The sequence below is a fragment of the Tyto alba genome, unplaced genomic scaffold (assembly GCF_018691265.1).
Source record: "Tyto alba isolate M040663 unplaced genomic scaffold, T.alba_DEE_v4.0 Super-Scaffold_22, whole genome shotgun sequence".
Classification (NCBI taxonomy): Eukaryota; Metazoa; Chordata; class Aves; order Strigiformes; family Tytonidae; genus Tyto; species Tyto alba.
This window is the reverse complement of record NW_024881296.1, coordinates 8,907,364-8,927,847: the sequence shown is the minus strand read 5'-3', so window position 1 is coordinate 8,927,847 and position 20,484 is coordinate 8,907,364. Positions and strand designations below refer to the sequence as shown.

At 41.9% G+C, this 20,484-nt stretch overlaps 1 protein-coding gene across 6 annotated transcripts in view; it reads right to left on the bottom strand.

Annotated features, from left to right (window-relative positions):
- MTR (5-methyltetrahydrofolate-homocysteine methyltransferase) overlaps positions 1–16,734 on the bottom strand; it is a 54,222-nt gene extending 37,488 nt beyond the window's left edge. For 2 of the 6 annotated variants that reach the window (XM_042796028.1, XM_042796027.1), the window contains exons 1-8: positions 16,633–16,734; positions 10,848–11,062; positions 8,190–8,279; positions 7,299–7,368; positions 6,094–6,186; positions 5,895–6,001; positions 4,550–4,609; positions 2,277–2,371 (exon numbers count right to left, since the gene is read on the bottom strand). In XM_042796028.1, the coding sequence (XP_042651962.1) occupies positions 2,277–2,371; positions 4,550–4,609; positions 5,895–6,001; positions 6,094–6,186; positions 7,299–7,368; positions 8,190–8,279; positions 10,848–11,062; positions 16,633–16,669 (767 nt within the window). In that variant the 5' untranslated portion in view covers positions 16,670–16,734. Of the gene's footprint in view, positions 1–2,276; positions 2,372–4,549; positions 4,610–5,894; positions 6,002–6,093; positions 6,187–7,298; positions 7,369–8,189; positions 8,280–10,847; positions 11,063–11,215; positions 11,289–13,284; positions 13,320–16,632 lie in introns of those variants that run through there. The other 4 variants (XM_042796030.1, XM_042796031.1, XM_042796029.1 and 1 more) reach the window with 4 other exon arrangements.
- Between the last annotated feature and the right edge of the window lie 3,750 nt (positions 16,735–20,484).

Below are 20,484 nucleotides of genomic sequence, written 5' to 3'. Positions count from 1 at the left end.
GACTGTCCTTATCAAATGCAGATGAATGCAATGTGTTTGCTACTATTAAGTCATTCAGTTTCCAAACTCACACTCCCCATGCCCTCTTTTTAAGCTTTCTCCTGTATTAGGCAGCTTCATGTCTCCCTTCCACATTTAATATCCATCTGTCTCTGCTTCTGAGTACAAACTCACCTGTCATTCTACCTCACCTTTCCAGAGAGGTACTGTAAAAGCAGCCAGGATACTCAGCAAACCAGCACTTTTTAATGTTCTCACTTGGCTCACTGGGTACTGGCCCTCCAGATTGCCTGAATGATTACCCACTACAGGGGTTGCTGACATATGTCTATGCATACAACACCATCCAAGCATTACCTGTTTCAAAACTGCCAAGTTAAACTAAGCACAGACGTGCACATTCATTCAGAAACAAAAAGTGGCTTCTGTGACCAGTATCATCTCCCCATGGCACTCAATAGCATCAGGAAAGAAAACATTTGCAAAAAGCAAAGCGTTAACCACACCTTAAAAGCCAGCAGCCTTGAACCAGATCGCTGGAATGCCATCATTGCTACCCTAGTGTAATAGCCATCACACCCTCATCTTAAACATCACCTCTCTCCTTTGCTCATTTCTTCACAGCAGTCACACATCAGCTCCTGTGAAAGCTAAGGCTGCAGAGTGCCCTTGGGAACAGAAGACCACGTTAGGCTCCTAAACTCAGCATCTGTCTTCTTAATGCTACCACAGTAGAAATAATCACAGAATCCAAAATAACACAAGGGGAATTCGTGCCACATCTGAGCACCTTCTATAGCAAGCAGCTTGCCACACATCTTTCAGCACTTACTAAGCACAGTTCACGAGTTTCTCATCTATTACCTGTATCAACCAGACACAAAGCACACGCTTTTTTTTTTAGGGGGTGGTGAGGAATGGAAACCTGTGAACACAAATAACATCATCTCCAGGATATTACCATTAATCAGCTTTTTCACAACCCTAAAGCCACTCTGTACCAACTTGGCAACAGAAACAACGTTAAACACAATCTGCTCCCACAACTAAAGCCCTTCTGCCACAGTCCTGTATAGCAGCCTTTGCATAAACGAGAAACAGGCCCCTAAGTATTCAGACCCATAAGATAGCTTTTATGAAACATGGTTTAATAAAGCCTTGATTTCTGCTCCAGTGCCCTTCTCTCCTCTTCAGAGGCGAGAGAGTTATGAGCAAGATTATCTGAGACAGACTCATGCCAAATATGGATCACTAGGCTCTGATGCTGAGAGATGGAGTCAACTACCACCCTGTTCCAAGAGGCTCCATATGTTACTTCTGGAGCACCGTCTGGTCTGGGAAAGTGGAGCCTCGAGGGCAGTCAGGAAAGCTGTGAATGCAGTCTTCTGCTTTTGTATCACTGAAATGACAGATTGCACGTTTTAACTGGAATTTTGCTCTAAAAACAAACAATGGCTCATCACAATGTGCATGGCATGCACTGCTAACAGGGAGTTAGAATATTCTAGGAAAAAAAACATCTATTTCTGATGTAAGCTTTCGTGTGAAGAAGAAATGGTAAAAAGGAAAGAGAAGACAAGAAGGAGGTAGAATAGGGCATAGAAACACAGAAAAATAGAGAAATAGGGAATGGTATTCAAATTAACACTGAAAACCTTGCACAACAACCAAGATCTGCCATGTTATGCATTCTCACAGTTCTACATCTCATACTTATTTCAATTCTTCTGCCTGAACAGAAAAGAAACCAAGTAAAACAGAAGCTCTCAAAACAACAATGCACACCCTTGAGAAAAACACTCAGGAAATATATACATTTTTGTAAAAATTCAGTAAAAAGAACACTGGAATGAAATGTTATGATTTTCTCTTTCAAGCCATCCTGAAACATTCTGAGCTGGCACTGCTTCCCTCTAAGAGAGAGATGTAAGCCCTGCCCATACCAAGAGTTAGCTCCTTGCACAACCTGAGACAGTAGGAGATGGCAAATGACAGTTTCAGAATTGTATCATTTTAACGCTTTGACCTAATTGTGATTTCAGTGGCTGTTGCAAATACAAAACCCCAGATTATTTAGAACAATATTGTAAAAATTCAGCATCCTGTGGAAACATCAATTCTGCTGAGAGAGAACAATAGCAGAACACATTAGCAGTACATGTGATTAAGTATGATCACAGTTAGTACAGCTTCCATTCAGCTGCAAGCATGGGATTAAAACAGCAAACAGTCACAATCTGCAGATAATTTACTAAGATAAAGATACATTCCCTTACCAAAGTGGCTTACTGTGGGAAATGCTAATGACAAACGCCTCTCCTGTCTGGCCTGAGAGGGTACGTCCACTCTTATCCACAATGGTTCCAGAAACCTAAATATCAGTTGAACACAGAGAAAGGAGAAGAATTATATTAACAATAAAAACAAGAATTTAAATGGCTGATCTGCTGAAAGTCAACGCAGAGGGACCTGTGCTCCACTCAAAGTGATGAGGCACAAGCCAAACGGATAAATTAAACCCTTTCCTCCCCAAAAACGTTTAAATATTTAGCTAGAGGAAAGGCAAACTTTTGACCAGTCATCTTTCTCTCTCCCCACAAGGGGTGGAGAGAGAAAAAAAAAAAAAAAAAAAAAAAGAGACACAAACCATTCAGCAGCAAGATAGACTTAGTACCCCAGTATCATTCTGACAATGGCCTCTGAACCAATCTGCAGTAGTTACCTGTTTAGGCAGCTATCAGCAGTCACAGCTCCGCTCTTATCCTCCTCATCCTCCCTATCTCCCTCTTCAGGTTATTTCAGGCCTCAGGACTGCTATTAGGTTGTTTGATGGCTGTTGGTGGCAGGGGCATGAGGGTAGGGGCTGGCCTTTAAAACATGTTACTCCTTTTGCCACAAGGGAACATCAGATGCTGCAACTCCATAGTGGAGATGGAAGTCTTAATCTGTATAATCATAATTCTTTAGTACTATACAAAGACAGATGTGCAAATACTAAATAATGTCTGGACCCCAGCTAACAACTACAAAGTCAAGAATTCATAAGGCATTTAAATGAGCCAGGAAAGACTTCCCAAGTATACAGATCTTTTTTCCAGAAGATGGAATGAGTTTAGAAGACTCCATGCGAAGGTAAATCCATTATTTACTCAAAAACATGCTTTAATATTGATAGTACTTTCCTTCAGACTATTCAGTCAAGGGAGGTGACTCGTGAAATCCTAGCGAGAGTTGTGTTAAGAGTTGTATTTCTCAACATAACTGAATTGGAAAGGAAGCAGATTATGAATCAATCAAGCTCACTGACAACTCTGTTCAGGACACTGAAGACAAGAAGTCAGCTCTACGTAATCAGAAAACTCTCAATGCTGACTTGAATGATAAAAAAGTGGAAACTCACTGCTGATCAAGTACCAAGTTGTGAACACAGGAAAAAAACTACATAGTGACACCCCCAAACTAGTCTTTACTGCTCAAGAAACTAATCTGAGAAGCAAAAGAAAATTTATAATGCAATTTCAAATCTCCCTAGTAAGTGAAGTAAAACGTCAGGAACTACAAAGAAAGAAATTGATGAGGCAGAGAACACCACTAGGCTATCATACAAACCCCTGATGTCTGCACTTTGACTGCTGTATGCTATTCTAATTCCCCTCTGACTCAAAGAAAACAAAAAGGGGACAAGAATAATGAATGAATGGTATGGAGCAACTAAATAGACAAGGACTCCTCAGTATGAAAAAAGATGACTAAAGGAGGCTCTCACAGAGGACTATAAATGCCATGACTACGCAGCAAAGGGAACATGGAACAGCTGCTCACTGTCATTTTCAAGAGACAAATGGCAAGACACAAAAAGAAGTTATCAGGTGGAATGTCCGAAACTAAGCAAACTTTCAGACCAGCGCATTCATAAGCTGCAAAAGTTACTGACAGATTATTTTGTGGATGTCTGGGTCCCACACAGGTTTGAACATAGGTTCAAGGAAGGAGTAAACACATTCAACAAAAGGGTATGAACAGATACAAAATGTAGATCAGAAAGTCCAGGCTGCAAACTGGAAGAACACATCAGAACTTTCAAAACAAGCTTATTCTTTTTCTGTATTTATTCCTACACATTCATGATTGCCCACTGTCAAAAAAAGACATCAGAAAAATAATATGTAGTTAGATCTTTTCCAACTTCAAATGGCCACTCATATTCTACTTTCAAATATGGCAGAATTTGCTTAGTTTCATACTTGAAGCACTGGTTCTCATTACCCTTAAGGCAGCAAGCCTGAAAAAAAATCATCAGACCTTTTCCTGTGGAAATACACAGAATTAAGCCATTCCTTAGTCTTCAGATTGATAAACTGGACAAAGTTACCCAAGGCTGATGTCATAAAGCTCTTCACATAAGAGTTTTTCCTTTCACAATCACATGAAAAAAGTACATTTCCAAGACATTTATTTCTTTAATTTCAAAACATTTTAAACAACTGCCATCTCAGCTAGTTCACAAATCAAGCTTAAGTGTATATATATTAAAATAATATATACTTACAAATATGGGTCGGGGAACATACTCTTCCTCAAACAATGTCTGGAGCGCAAAAAGAGCTGCCTATAGAAAAATAATGCAAAGTATTAATGGACATTCCTGGAGCTCTTCAGTTTATTTGGTTTCTTGTTTGTGTGGGTCTGCCTTTTTTTTTTTTTTTTTTTTTAATGGCTCTATGAAACTTGCTACATTCATATGGCCCATGAGAACTTACTACACCCAAGAGGTTTTACCCTTACCCCTAACATTTTCCAGATGTTCCAAAACACATTTTGGTGACAAGTAGAAAGGAAGTACCATGAGGTAACCAAATAAGACCAAGCCTACTGTGAAACCCAAATCACACTGGCATGTACATTTCCCTCACATCTGCAGCACAACCCCCACCCCACAAATGGTTGTACTATTCTCAGTACACGTTCACTGCCCTTGAATCTGTTTAGACATGCATATTGCAAAGGATTCTAACCACCACAAATTTTAACACTAAGGACTGCAGCAACCCCTTGGAAGGTCCTGAAAACGTCCTGCCTCCTTAGGATAAGAAAGTTGCATGTGAACATGAGCTCAGCCTATTGGATGCTAGCCAAACCTCCATGTTGACTGGTCAAATCTGCTAAGGGCAAGTCATGCCACTGCACACATTAATCAGCCTGTGGCAAAAGCCTAAAGAAATGCTGTGTGTATATCCAGCCAGATTTTATCCAGTCAGGCTTTTCCACGTAAAATTGCAAGACAGTTTTATGCATCTTAGCAACTCTACCACCTGCACCCAGCAATTATTAGATAAAGAAGGAGGTGTCAAAATCATATGCATTGTGGCATATTTCAACTTTTTAGCCCTCTTATTTTACCATTCTAATCCTCCACTCAAAATTGTTCTTTTTTTGAAGCTGATGGCAGAGTGTCAGAGTTCCCAAAAAAAAAACACATTTGAACAGGACCATCTCACAAGCTTTCCCATGCCTTCAGTCAGATACGCTGGACATCCCCTCTCCAATTACATCATAAGCACCCTTTGGACAGGCATGCTTACGCTGAAAAATACAAACATCAGATGCATTTGGAGATGTTTTGCAATACAGCAGAACTTCTGGGAATAAGAGGACAGCTGGCACAGACAGCCAAAAAGATACTAATGGCACATATTAAAAGGCAAAGGAAAAGCTCTGGAAAAGGTCAGTTAAAAACCATCTCCTTACATTCCACCTGTTTGTTATCGACTGAAGAGTCTTTTCATACATTTAGTGAGCAGCAGCTGGTAGCTCTTACAAGTACTATGTTGAATTTCCTTAGGTAGTACATCAAATACTTATATTACTGAGTATTTTTTTACCAGGAGTCTCACCTTGGCATTGGCTGTATCAAATATGGTTTCCACCAACAATATATCAACTCCTCCATCCAAAAGTCCTTTGGCTTGTTCCTTATAGGCTTCAACTAGTTCATCGAAAGCTGCAAAACAGCAACAACGTTAATTTTATCCAGAGGGATCTTTTTCACGACCATGACTTAAGTTAAATAACTTGATGGTTATAAATGCTCACTTATATTCCTGTAATCTGGTCTCTCCACAGATGGTGACACAGAGAGTGTCCTGTTTGTCGGACCAATGGCTCCAGCAACATACCTCCTAATTCCTAAACCAAGACACAGAAAAAATAAATAAATAAATAACAACTACAACACAGTTTACCTCTGGTTTTACATAGATCTCCATGTCAATGTAAAAAAATCTCCAAGGACACCAAGACATGCATATCATTGAAGGGTGAAAGATTATAAACCAAGAAACTCCTGTCTCAAATCAAGATTTTGATCAGCACAAAATTACCCAGCACAACTCACTTTTTTGTTTTAGTCCTATCCAAGAACATGTTCAGTGTATATACACAAGAAAAAAGAACATCTACAAGAAAGGCAGTTGGCTCAGTTTTTCTTCTAAGTATCATTTGTCTCTGACACAGGAAGCTTCATTCAATTACTTCAAATGCACAGCATAGAACTGTCCTAGCATTTTTCACTAGATACCCTCATTTGAATATTCTGGCATGCGTTCACAAAAAAACCCACTTTTTTTTTTAAAGCAAATTTCTAATCTTACATTTTTATTGCATTTATGAATCACATCAGTAAGGTGTTATCTTGACAGCAGCAGCACTGTTAGCTTGAAATACAATTTGATACCAGAATACAGGAGAGGATTACTTGCCTTTGAAAGACAACATTGTCTACAGAAGTGTAAATGAGCTATAACCCTCTCACATAAAGCCCATAAGGTAAAAGACTGCACACGTACAGATGATGGTCACATACTAAGTACATTCCAGTAGCTGCTGAGTAAAGTCAAATCATGAGACTTACACTAGGAGTAACTGGAAATCCGCATTTACCTACAATTAGCTATCCTAATTCTGTAGTACAAAGATATGTACCGTACAAACCTAAGTAACTTGCAACAGTTGCAACATCTGGAAGATGTGTATCATCTTCAGTCTAAAACAGGCAGGCACAGGACAGCCATCCTGCAGAACACACTAAGGACCAGATCCTGCAAACACGCTGAAATTAGTGTAATATGAATAGACATGTGAAATTGCTATGGTGCCCAAAATGAATAGTGTGCATGTCTGCAAGTTATGAGCCCACAATGTAAACCATCAGGCTATCCTCTAGTTAGCAACGTTACAAAGATTGTAGCAAGACAGTCAAAACCATAAATGAGTAAGAAATTTTTAAAAATATTGCTTACCGGTCTGAGCAGTTACATCATTTGCTGCTTTTCTGGCCAGCTGTGCAGAGACTCTATTTAACTGATATGCCTAGAACAATTACAGAAAATTTCCAAGTAACCTTTAGTTCAGTACAGCATAACTCATCCTCAGAGAAACACAACACTTCCATTCAGTAGCCTGCAGTACACTCTGAAGGCTCCCTAAACCATACAAATACATATAAGCACTATTACAAAACTTCCAAAGGACAAGCTCTATACATCTCAGCAACAGAGCTACATGGCAGGTCTCATCCCACATATGCCCAGGCCTACAGCTGCTAATCGTAAAATTTCATTCTGTAAGGCACTAATTAAATCCTGCTGAAGTCAACAGAAGCTGAAGAATAGGACTTCAATGACAAAATTAACCTACTTTTAAATTCACTTTTTATTCAAGTAGCATATTTCCAAGTATTTTCTTCCACATATTTCCCAAAACAACACATAACACAGAATAGGTATGACAAATGCAAGCTTGAAAGGACTTCTACACACACCAGCACAAACAAAACACAGCATAACATCCATGAAAAAACACTTCCATTGTGGCATTTGGTAAATTGGAAGGACTGAAGCAAAACATCCCCATTCACAGAACTGAGACATTCTGGGAATGCTCAAACATGATCTAGGACAAATTATTATTGCCTGTGCCTTTGTCAACAAAAGGCACATTATGACTATCCCACACAGCAAGTATAATTGTCCATGGCAGCGGAAATGAGCTACAACCCCATCACATGGTTCAAGAAGCAGCATGCAGCCAATAAACACAATACCAACAGATTCTGGGACTAAGCTAATCCTGGATGTTCAGACAAAAATCTTGATTAATATTTTAATATGTAAGTAGTTCAGCATTCTTACCAAATGCTCAAGACCATAGTCAGCTTGTGCAACTCGGGTGCTACTGAAAGTGTTAGTTTCAATGATGTCAGCACCTGACAGCAAGTATTCCTGCAAGACATGAAAGAAAAAAAATTCCAAGACCTCCAGAACTGAGATATAGAATGAAAGCAACCCAACTACTTACACTCATTCAGTTGACAAAAATCACAAATCATCTCTTAACTCAAAGTAAAACACACTCTGACAGCCTTACTCAAAGGCACAGGGCCAAAGAAATAGAAGTGTTTCATGTAACCAATTTACAGAGTTTTAGTGTCAGCCACCCTTTCTATTAACAGGTGACATTCATAGAGTCACCTCCACCACTGAGTCCAGCATCTGGAGCACATTCTAATTTTTGCACAGGGACATGGCTGGACACAGTCCAACTGCCATTGGCAAGTGAGGGCTGCTGTGAGCAGACTCAGAAAAGGTACCAGTTAAACAACAGAGGATTAGAAAAATTAAACCTTCTGAAGGGCACTGTACAGCACAAGAGCATACTGGGACAGAATACATGCTTAGGAGAATTATGTTTTGTGCAGATCACATTTAAAGTTTAACTAATGGCCCAGATTCACAAAACAATTAAGCCTTCTGCTCCATTTTTGTTGTCTAATTCCCACTGAAGTAAACTGAAATCAATGCACACTGAAATATTTTTGAAGATTCTCTATCAGTTGCCCTCCTCCCTCCCTAGCTCCTCTTTCTGACCAGGTAAACCCTTAGGTGACCCCTGCACATTCAAGGAAATTAAGATATTTCAAGTGCTAGTAAGTCAAAAATACTGATGTGGCCATTAAACATAAACCACTCAGATTTTCCGAAAAGAAATAGATGAGCTCAGCAGGTTCAACAAGGCAAATAAAGTCTTGGCACAAGAAACAGCAGAAAATAAATAAATTTGCTTTAAAACATGTTTTGCTGCAAAATAATATGCTTTCTCTCAACTCCTGGATACATATGGAAGTACCTAAATAGCTATATGAAAATGTAGAAGTCCTTACATGTACACTAATAGCCAAGTAATTAAGTTTCCGAAAATCATACAAAGATGTTAGATGTGTACAGCTCTGTACTAACTTTTGTTTAGTTCAGATCTGTCATTTTATCTAAAGCCCTTCAACTTTACTGTCTAACACCACAGAACGAAATCATATGCTCAAAGCAAGAATATAATTTTTGCCTTTGGAAATATATGACCTCTCTTACCACTGAATCTTACTTTGTCAGACAAGGTACAACTAACATTTACTTTTCAAGTCATTGGTATGTGTTAGATCTGACTCAATGGGCCATCAAAAAAAAAAAACAAAAACAAAACAAAAAAAAACCCATCATACATATAGTGGGATTATAGTTACTTGGTAGGAATATTTTCATGTATTATTTCAAGTTCTGTCCAGTTCTCAGAAGAAATAACCACTGGTAGCTATAAAAGATGAAGTCACTACCCATAGCTCAGAAAGCAGCTGACCCAAAAGTTGCTGCAGGCATGGGGACCACCAAAGGCTTGTTCTTTTCTTACACTCTTCCTAGAGCACCTACAACTGGCCATCAGAAGGATGATAGCAGGCTGCTTGGATTGGCTCAACACATTCATTCAAGTCATATCACTATTGTTCTGCTAAACCTGTAAAATTAAACTGTTAAACCAGCTTACCCAATTAAAACCACAAGCTACTATGAATTCCAAGGTTTGTGATCACTACAGCTCAGTTGACAGCCTGGGGACTGAACTCCATCTACAAGTATTTCCTCCTGAAATTTTTATATGTCAAAGACTCCAATTCTTTTCAACTCGTTTTTCTTAAAATTCAAAGATTGACAGTTAGAATGTAAATATAAAAATACAGATTACATATAAAATTTAACAAATGTAAGCCAGTTATTAATCTAAACAATGAAATACAAATCTTTTTAATAAATAATTGGAAAAACCCAGAACAGAAGTGAGGCTTCAACTGAGAATCACCTAGTTGCAATGCTATTCAAATGTTCCACTTATTACAGTAAGATCCACAAATACCTTCAACTCAATAAATGTAAAACTTCGGAAATTGTTTTCTAAAGTCTAATTGAACATAGGAAAATAATAAAATCTGTTTGCAAATTCCTGTTGATCAACCCTAGACTGTTTTATTCTCTGGGCCACACATTAATATTCTAGAGAAAAAACAAGAATATGGAAGCACGTATACTCATTAACTACAGAGAGACCTGCTGCAGGCTGCCACATTTAACAGCTCTTTAATACACAATTATAGAAACACGCATCTAGAATTCAGATATGTCCTACTTAGATACATTTCAAGTGCTGGTTGAGGAGGAGAAGAGGAAAGAAAAATGAAATAAATCAGAATCTACAATTAACAGCAATGCATCAGGGACGTAAGTCAAAAAAGGATTTAAAAACAACACTGCCTGGGTGACATCGGGAACCAAGACACAAACGCTGTGCTCACACAACCAGAACAGTCAAATCTGCTCATTCTTTTTCACGTGGTTACCTAGCACTCTTGTCCCTATTCCCAAAAGACGCAGGAGAGCCAGCAGCCTGTGGCATGGAAAAGGGGAGCACAGCGGCCAAATTCTCCTTCCTACTCTTGTCAAGAGACAGAAATCAGAACCACCTACCTTGTGTATGTCACAGATTATATCAGGTTGAGTTATACTGAGAAGGTCATTATTGCCTTTCAAAGGCCTAGAATGATCTTTAAATTCATGGCCCCGGAAATCCTCTTCTGACAGGGCACGTTGCTGGATCATGGTGCCCATGCCTCCATCCAAAACCATTATCCGCTCCTGCAAAACCGATTCAATTTCATCTTCCATGACCTTCTGGGGATCTGCTGAAAGAAAATAAATCCAATATTTAAGCAGCTTTGAAACTCCCTATCTCTACACTTGTGCAACCTGAGCTCTTCTAAGAAACAAAATAAAATAACAAATCCTCTACTGAAATCAAACAGTAATTGGTTTACTTCACCCACAGCTCCAATTACCTGATGTCAGGTAACAGCTGCATCTATCTAAATAGAATTAGACTCAATTGGTCCTTCACCTAAGTACAGTGATCTGCAGAAAAAAAAGAATATCAAAAGTTCACAAAGGCATACATCAAACTCTATATAACTGAAAAATGTGATAATTTCCACCACAGCAACATCTGAACAGCAATGCAGAGCTGTCTCTTGGTACCAGACACCATACTGTAAGTGGTACACAAGTGCAAACCAGAAACTACTAAAATTCATTTAAAAAAACCAAACCAAAATAACAACAAAAAACTATTTTAATTGTCTATACCATAATGATAAAGAGAAATAAACTCAGCAAGCAAAGCCAATTTTTCAGCTAAGTCCCAAATTGACCTCTTTCTATGATTAGAGTAGTAAATAACAATTTTGCACTTCTGTTAGTGAACACCAAGATACACCAGATAACAGCCACATTTTACTTTCTTTTGCACAAACACAGCAAGATCTTCTGCTCCACAACAACGCCAGAAGAAAATAAATCAGTTCAAATCATATGCTAATTGTAAGACACTGGACAGGGTAAGTCTAACAATGATTGAAAGAGAAAACTAGAAATTTCAGAGCTATAATTAGGAATGAAGATGCAGTATTATGCTGCCTTAAGATCCCAAACATTAAACAAAAATCTAAAACTATAATCAGAGACATCAAAAAACACAAACACCTCAAAACCCCAAAAACCTCAACAAAAGTAATCCTACTTTTCCTCTTTAGAACGTATGCAGAATTATTTCAGAATGAAGACACACTTACATGCATATAGCAAAATAATCAAAAAGCCTCTTTACCAAAAATACAGTTTACAGGAGTGGAACTCCAATTATCTTTCACAACCATGTAGATGAGCAATGTGTTATTCTTCACCTCTCTCCTTCATTCAGCTTGGGCTTACTCACTCTGAGTAAACACCTGGTTTGCATTTCGGTTATGCACTATCATCAAAACACTTGTAAAAATGAATGATTTCTGAGGCACAAAAACATCCTTACATCTCAATACAACTTACACACAGTAGTGCTTAAAAAACACTGGCAACTGCGAACTGATTTGACTTTTTCCCTTCTGTATTCTTGCAATGCAACTTCTGTTTTGACATCAGTACTGTTAAAAAAGAATATGCCGGAGAGAAGATGAGGCCAGGAGTAAAGTATTACAATGTTACATTTATACCAACACTCTGGAAATAACAGCTCTAAATCAGATGTAGCCTCAGCAAGAAGAGAAGCCAAGTAAAATTTGCTCTGTAACAAGCATGAAGCATTTGAAAGGAGATTAAAATACAAAAAAAAGCAAGTCACCCTGGTTTCAAGTTTAAAGTTTTAACACCACATAGGCAGGCTCAGCAGGTTCTTATACAAGCGCTTAAACCCACTCACGTTGAACCATCAAATTATTCATGAAATTCAGTCCTTGAGCTAAAGGCTTTCAGAAGCAAGACCCAAAAAATTGTATCTGAAAGTACGTCTGCAATGCAGACCCCCCACGGACCATAACTCCTGTGCTGTGCAAGAGCTACAACCCAGTCAGACACACACATTAGAGCTTGCTTTTGCTTTAATGAAGGCTCCAAAGTCAACTCTTCCATGCCAAGAGCTGCAGCCCAGGCAGCTGAGCCAGGCTATCACGGAGCCCTCCCAGAACCAGCCCTCCTTTCTATGGGCTTCTGTCCCTTTCACCTACCTGCTTCCCAACTATCAGCTCATACACACTGGGAAGCAAACAAAGGTTTACAATTTGGTTTTAAATCCTGCACCTCACATAGTCTGTTTTGCTTTCTCTACAGCTCTCCTCGCTGAACAGATGCCACTTCAGTATATGGTTTTCTGCGCACAAGAGCACAGACTTCTGTCTCACCTCTGCAAGAGCCTTGTTCTGAAGAAGCCTTCAAAACCTGCGCTGCTTCAGCAGCATCTCAAAAAGCTGCAGGGAATAGGGTGGGAATCATGAAGGTGGCCGTCAGTGCCAGAGGTACACAGGCTCTACATTTTACAAATGGATGGCATAGCCCCACGCTCACGAAAAAAACAAGTTACCTGTCCTTGCTACAGGTAACACTTGACTCTTCTTCCATCAGGAGCCTGCACTATTTGATGTCGTGTTCTGCCACACTGATGATGCAATTTTCAAGTTGGAAACAAAGTCTGCAGACAGGTCCAAAAAGACTTCAGAAATCAGAGAGGATCGATTCATAAAGCCATGCTAGAAAGTGCTGAACTCTGCCCCTGGGAGAAAAGCAGGGAGGAGGCTGGGAGTCAGCTCTGATAAACAAGTACCACCACCTCAATTCAGCATTCAGTTCACATAATTCCCCTTTCCAGCACTGACAGGATGCATTTGTTACAGAACAAATGAAAAAATGTTTAGAGAAATTCCTAAAAAATCAGGTCAGCCTTTTTTTGTTTGTTTGTTTAAAAACCCTGCTCCTACCTCTGCTCAGCTAGAACTTAAACATTTGTTTTATAAAGATTAGAGGTGAGCTTTGAGAAACAGATTCCCTCTTCCATTCAGAAATGTCCAGGAGAAAAACTGCCTCTGTAGCTGTAACAGAAATCACAAACCAGCAGTGGTAACAGGGCCCAAGACCAATTACCTTGGATTTACACTCCAGTGAAACTTAAAATATAAAGCACATTACCACAGCGTTCTAGGGCTGGAACTAGTTTAGCAGACCATACCAAGACAGAACAAAAGTGACCCAACGGCATTGGTTTAAGAGTCAATGGGATACGTAACACAGAATAAAAAATCCTTATACCCTACATCACCTCCTCAACGTAAACACTCTGGCTTGAGATCACATGAACAAGGGAATTACTAGTCTGGAAAGAAGGAATTATATCAGCTACAACAACTTTTACCCCTTGTAGATGTTTCCAAGTAAGTTTGCATAGCACACAAGGTATCTGTCTGGTATAGCTGTTCACCCCTACAGTGAACAGCTCAGGGGATAAGGCCAGATGATGTTCCTTTATCTCCTTATCCCAACCCAACCCACATACAGGCCATACGTGCAGAATGGAAGGGATAAATGCATCTTCTCCACAAGAAGCAGGACTTCAAAGCTTGCAATTTGCTAAAAACACATTTTTCTGATGACTGAAATGATTCTCAAAAGGTGTTTTTTACTGTTTATGCACTTGTATCAAAAATTTATTCTTAGTATAGTCTGGTATACAAGTACTTGAAAGGGAATAGAGCATTACAAGTTGCTTGCAAAGCTTTTAATAAAGGATCAGCCCAGCTGTGACAGTACTACAGTATTTTCATCACCTGAATGTGAAAAAACAAACTGAAGAACTACAAGGAGCTATAGGCACTTACAGTACCCTCTCTTTCCTAGGTTGACCAGGTCGTGTCCTAACAGGCAACAGGGCTACTGCACATTTGCACATCCTAATTCAGCTACGCGGCATTGTCCCGCAGCAGCTCCAAGTACAAGTTTCTCCATCATTCAAAAAATTATTGTGCAGCACGCAGAAATTACGACAATAGTAGCTAGAAAGGATGCTCCTGCTATCAGCCTGCCACAGACAGCTCGTGACAACCTTAATATTACCTGCTGTTTAATTAATCAAATCTTCTTCAACTGGATGCCCTCTGGCATCATTAAGAGTTTCATGAACTGTAGCAACAGATGGCAGCAGTGGGCAGCAGCACCCTATTGCTAAGTTATTTGTTACCCTGCCTATCCAAGAGAGAAGCATTGGATCTTGCCACTTCACCTTGGGTACCTATGTGCACCTTGCTGACACTCCCTGTGTCGGCACTTGTCTTTAAGAGTCATTCAGGCCTTCCATAACAGATGGACAGACACTTGTGTAGCCGATGCATTTACACAGCTTGAAAGGCAAATGACAACCACAAAAGTCACTGAAGTCTCACAATAAGAGTCCTGCTAGTTGTGCCCAGCACCTCTAGCTAAACATGCGAATCCCAGGCTCAGAAAGCTTCCAACTGTCCACTTCCTGACATTAAACTGTTCACAACAGATTGCTAAATATTTGTTACAGGCAGGAAACACCAGGAAACAAACCAGCCTCCAGACCAGCATGGTCTCACTTTGTGGCATGCCCTGCCACTGAAAGGCTAGGCAGAAACACTTCGCTCAGCTTCCCTATGGCCTGCTCCCGAATGCAGGTGCTTTGCATCATAGGCAGAGGTACACACCATGATCTACAGCCTTCTGCCGCTTCAGTGGGGCCCCACAAACATCCCCGGCATGCGATTTTTGCTTCCATCTAAGCAGACCTTTTCTCCAGCTGCCACCAGTTCTCAAGCTGTTGCTGGAACACCCTCCCATGTTTTCCATTTCAGCCAAAACCATTCTATTCTGCAGCAGCAGGGCAGTTGCTAGCCATGGCACGGGAGAAAGGGCTGGGCAGGTCAATGTCATCCTTGCCAGAGGAACCTGGAAGAACCTCACACCACAAAAGCTGATTATGGAGGTGGCACCACACACAGCTCCGCAGTGAGGAAAACTGCGGGCAGGCCTGTTTAACAAGCTGAGGGGTGCAAGCCTGGGCTGAAGTGCAAGCTCAGCAGGTGGTATTCCCTCAGAAACATTAAAAAGGAAAGTGCTTGGGATCTCTGCAGGTAGCAGCATCACTGAAAGCAGCCACTGACAGAACTGTCCGTTTTGAAATACCAACAGTGCCAACTAGTAGCTAATTTTACTTCTCCTCCCCTTCCGGCGACTTCTGTTCAACCCGTGAAATGGCACTTTTGGCTTCGAGCCCCGGAGCAGCTGGAGCACACCCAGTCCCTACCACCAAACTGCAGCTTCTCACGCAGCTGGGTTGGTTGAGTTTTCTGGCTTAACTGTGGCCCACGGGGCGGTGCGGGTGTCCCAGCACCCTCCGAAGGGAGCTCAAACCGACTCCAAGGGACCGGTTCCGCACCGCAGCGGCCGGGGGCTCCTGCAGCAAGCGCCCTTACTCACGACCACCAGCAACACACGCCCTTTCGGGCCGGCGCGACCCGTTTAAAAGCACGCCGCGCCGCCAAACGCGGCTTTTACAAAACCGAAAACGCTGCGAACGACCGACGCTCCCCCGCCAGCCCCTCCACAGGCTGCGACCGCACCGGCGTCGAGCCGCGGGCGACCACCAGCAGCTGAGGGGAGGGCGCGCCCGCCGCCCGCCGCGGCAGGACCGCAGCGCCCGGCGGCCCCTCACACGCCGCCCGCCCCGGGCAGGGGGGGAGGCGGCCGCCCGGGTTCCCGTCGGCGGGAAGGGCCCCGGCCCGCTGCCACAGCGGCGGCACGTGGCGGGCGCCGCGCGCGCCGGCTCCGCCGCTGCCGCCATCTCGCCCCGGCACCCGGCTGCACGCGCGCGCGCGCGCAGCACACACCGCCCCCCGCCCCCAGCGCTCGCGCCCGTTACCCGGCGGGTCGGCGCCCGCCGGCCCCGTGGGCGCCATGCTGCCGAGACGTCACCGCCGCCGCTGCCCCGCGCCGCGGGGCGAGGCGAGGGGGCCCCCGCGCGCACCCCGTGAGGCGGTCACGAGCAGCACGGTTGCCGCGCCACCCCCTGACGCTCGAGCTCCGCCCAGAGCGCGGGCAGGAAGCGCGGGCTGCCCTAAATGCTAACTTAGCGTTGAAGGGGAACAGCTGTGTGCCTCACATAACTGAAACTCAGACTTCCCAGTGATACGGGGATGCATGTTACTGTAGTCTGGCATGTAAACCTGGAAACAGGTTTATACTGAAAGACTGGAGCAAATTAAGGCATAGTTTGCTTGACAATCAAACAAATAAAATGTGCCTTATTTTGACTCAAGAGTCTCACTTCTGGTGATACATCCTTTCAACGTCTTATCTGAGGACTCAGTTTTTAAAAGAAAGAAATATCTGCCTGTTAGTGCTGCAGAGCAGCCTTGCAAGCATCACCCTGGGTGCAGCGGACGCTTGTTCGCCAGGAGTCGGAACCACTGCTCTCGCTTACAGTGTTAGTAATTCAAAGGCCAGTAATAAACATGGACAGCATTATCATTTAAACAAGTTTAGTGTTCAAAATATGAGAAGAAGAAAGAAGTCTGTAAAATGGATTATTGACTGGCCTTTCCTGTATTCGTTGGCTGGTTCAGTAACTTCACCAAGCGAAACAAATACTGCAGGGGAAGATGCAGAGGCCACTGGTTCTGTGTTAATAGGAAGGAACTGAGTTTGCTTCCCTCCTTCAGGTGCCTGGGCCTCAGCTCTGTGCGGCAATGGTAAAGCCTTTTATCAGTGAAGAGTATGGGTCGCTACATGCACTGTATTTAACAATGGCTTCTGCATTTTCCCTGGAAAAATTTTAGAGGACTCAAAATGAATTAAAAGCCATTAGTGTAGATGATTCCTGGAGGCTAAATGTTTACTGCTGAATTTTCTTTTGAGACACAAAAACAGTTGGTTACCAAGCCTTTGAATCCAGGGCAATCAAGGAACTTTTATCATCAACTGTCACTTTAGTCTATGGTGATGCAAGTATATATAAAAAGTGTAGCTTTATGTTTAAATAATGTATATGTCTAATTCAGCTACAGAAGAAATACAGGCAGCCAACAAATCAACTAGATAGTAGTCCAACTTCAGCTGTAGGGGCCATGCTCCAGTTTTGAATGCCAGGAGACATCACTGGAGAGCGGACCTTGCCTCTCAGCAAACCGTTGCAGTGGTCAGCCTGAGCTCCCACTGCAAAAATGTGTCCCAGAATTCCAGTGAAAGATGCGATGGTCTAGAAACCCATAAACTTTAAAAGCCTAACAACAGAATTGGAATATACTAAAGGGAAGTGAAAGTCAGGTACTCCTAGAGAGTGCCTAATTTTATCCCTTTTACGCATAATTTGAATATAGAGATGGACAGTGCTTTGAGAACCATTCCTTAAGAAATTTTAGGGTGTGTGTTTCCCTGCCTGACTTTTGGACAACTTCCAATCCTTTTGTCATGCCACATAACACAATGAAAATTTTCTCTGGCAGCAATTCAGGTTAAAAAGCTCACTGTCTCCACAGTTGCTTTGTGGCGACAGATCTTTGTACCACAGCTCAGCACGTCCTTGCGTGTGCTGATGCGGCTGTTTGTGTAACTAACTGCTGCAAAGTAGGTCAGTGGGGAAAAAAAAAATAAAGCTGAAAATTTGAAGGTGCTTTTGGAAAGGCTCATTTCACATATCTCATTTACTCCACAGTTTCACAACCAGTTTGAACCAGTTTGACTGTGCAGTGCTGTGAAAAGTCAGTCCCAAATTCCAGCCTGCACCATCCTCCTATTTCCATGCCTTTCCTTGTGCAGCTGCTAGCCCTTGAACACAATTCTTCCTTAAAGGTCAGTTTTCAGCAGGAACGGGTCTCTGGTCCAATTCGGCAGCACCTGAACAGTCTCCAGAGCTGACATAGGAGCAGCAGCAGGAAGAGAGGGCAGCAGCCGCACAGCCTGGGGCTGGGTTGAATCTGCTTGAGAAACTGGAGTTGTGCGGACAACTGAATGAGCACAACCAAGGCAAGATACTCTCTGGAAGGTGAAGGGAAGAGGAAAGGGTGGTTACGGATAGTGATTATCAAACCAGATCATCCAACAAAGGGGTAAACACAGAACTTTAGCCTCAGTAGGTTAGAGGATCTCAGGTCCGTTTTCTTGGTTTAGTTTCAGTGATGACAGTACTGCGCAGTGCTAAGCTTCCCAGTGCATGTCCCTATCCCGAGGCTGCCACACACCTGCAGTTACCAACAGTTTTGAAGTATTTCTCTGAGAAGCTCTAATACATGGTATGTTTGCCAGAAACCTTCAAGGATTTGCAGTGAGCATGTCCTTAAGCTTGAAAAGTGCTTTTTCTTTGTCTTCCTGAGTGTTGTTCTTATTTTACTAAATTAGGTTGTCAAAACACTGTTCCCTTTCATACCTTTAATGTAACACCAGGAGCAGCTTAGAGTTGCTGCAGCAATGGAGTAAAGGAAGGGAGAACACAAAGGTGCCATCATTCCCACGTGTGAGAAACCTGACCTTAACACTGCTAAGAATGAATCCTATTTAAACATCAGTCACAGACAGAGTATCATGCAAACATCTACAGTCATGGTGAGAACCCTGGTTTCTGAAAGTGGTTATAAGTGTTGCTTCAGTGAAGCCAATTCACTTCCTAATTGCAACAGGATTAAACTATAAATCCAAAGTAATATCCTTAGCAAAAAAATCTTTAAGTCAGATTGAGTTCTGGTATTTCAAGTATATTTTAGGGTATTTTCAAACTACCGCTTTCCCCAGCTCCTCCCACACTGTGGGAATAAAATGGAAGATTGGCAAGGTGGATTGTAAACATGTTCAAGTGACTTGCACCTGGGGTGTCAAAAAGCACATATATCATACTAATTGTTGTTTATCTTTGTGTGCTTGATGGGTAGAATGTCTGCGTTTAGATAACACAGGCCTGTGAGAGACTCAGGGGCACCTTATTGAACACTGTTGAGATTCCTGCCCTGCTGTGGGAAGGATCAGAGCACTGAGGAAAACTACGCCTGTGAAAATCCTTGATACACACAGGCAAAAGCAGCAGGTTCCAGATCTTTTCTTGTCCTCTTTCTGGCTACCAAGGACCGAGCTCCGCAGTGCCTGCCTCCCCACTTGCATGCCTCTGCCCGGGTGCTGCTGCGGAGATCCCCTGGGTCACAAGGTAGCGAGAATAAATTTACTCTTTGCGTTTCATCCATGGTTTGTGGTTGTTCCTGTATCCTGCCTGTGCTGGCTCACACGCACAGCTAAAGTCTCACAGATCCTTTAAAATCAGATAGTGTTTGAAGCACACAAAGCCATCTTTGTATTTTGATTTTTTTTTCCAGTGCCAAGGATCTGGTTCACCACTTCATTCCTCTACTTGCACACCCACGTATTCAAATGCCATACTCACCTTATGGATGTGTAAGGTCAAACATAGCGGTTTAGTGCACTCTTTTAGCTTTTAGGTATGTGTTTTAGATACCTCCATAATATTAGTTACAAAACTATGCCTTTCATTCCCATACTATCTGCATTTATTCCTGAGGATGCAGTTCCCAATGAGCTATTCACATAAGTAATCCTTATTTAAACAAGAACAGTGGGATTATTCTTGTTACTAAAGAGGAGTTGTATTTCAGAGGATTATATCCAAATGAAGCATTCACAGCACCATGCAGAAATCTGGAAGAGAGAACGGATTAATCTGATTTCAGAGCACAGCTCTTGGCACTCTGTTCTGCAAGGTTACGTACCACTT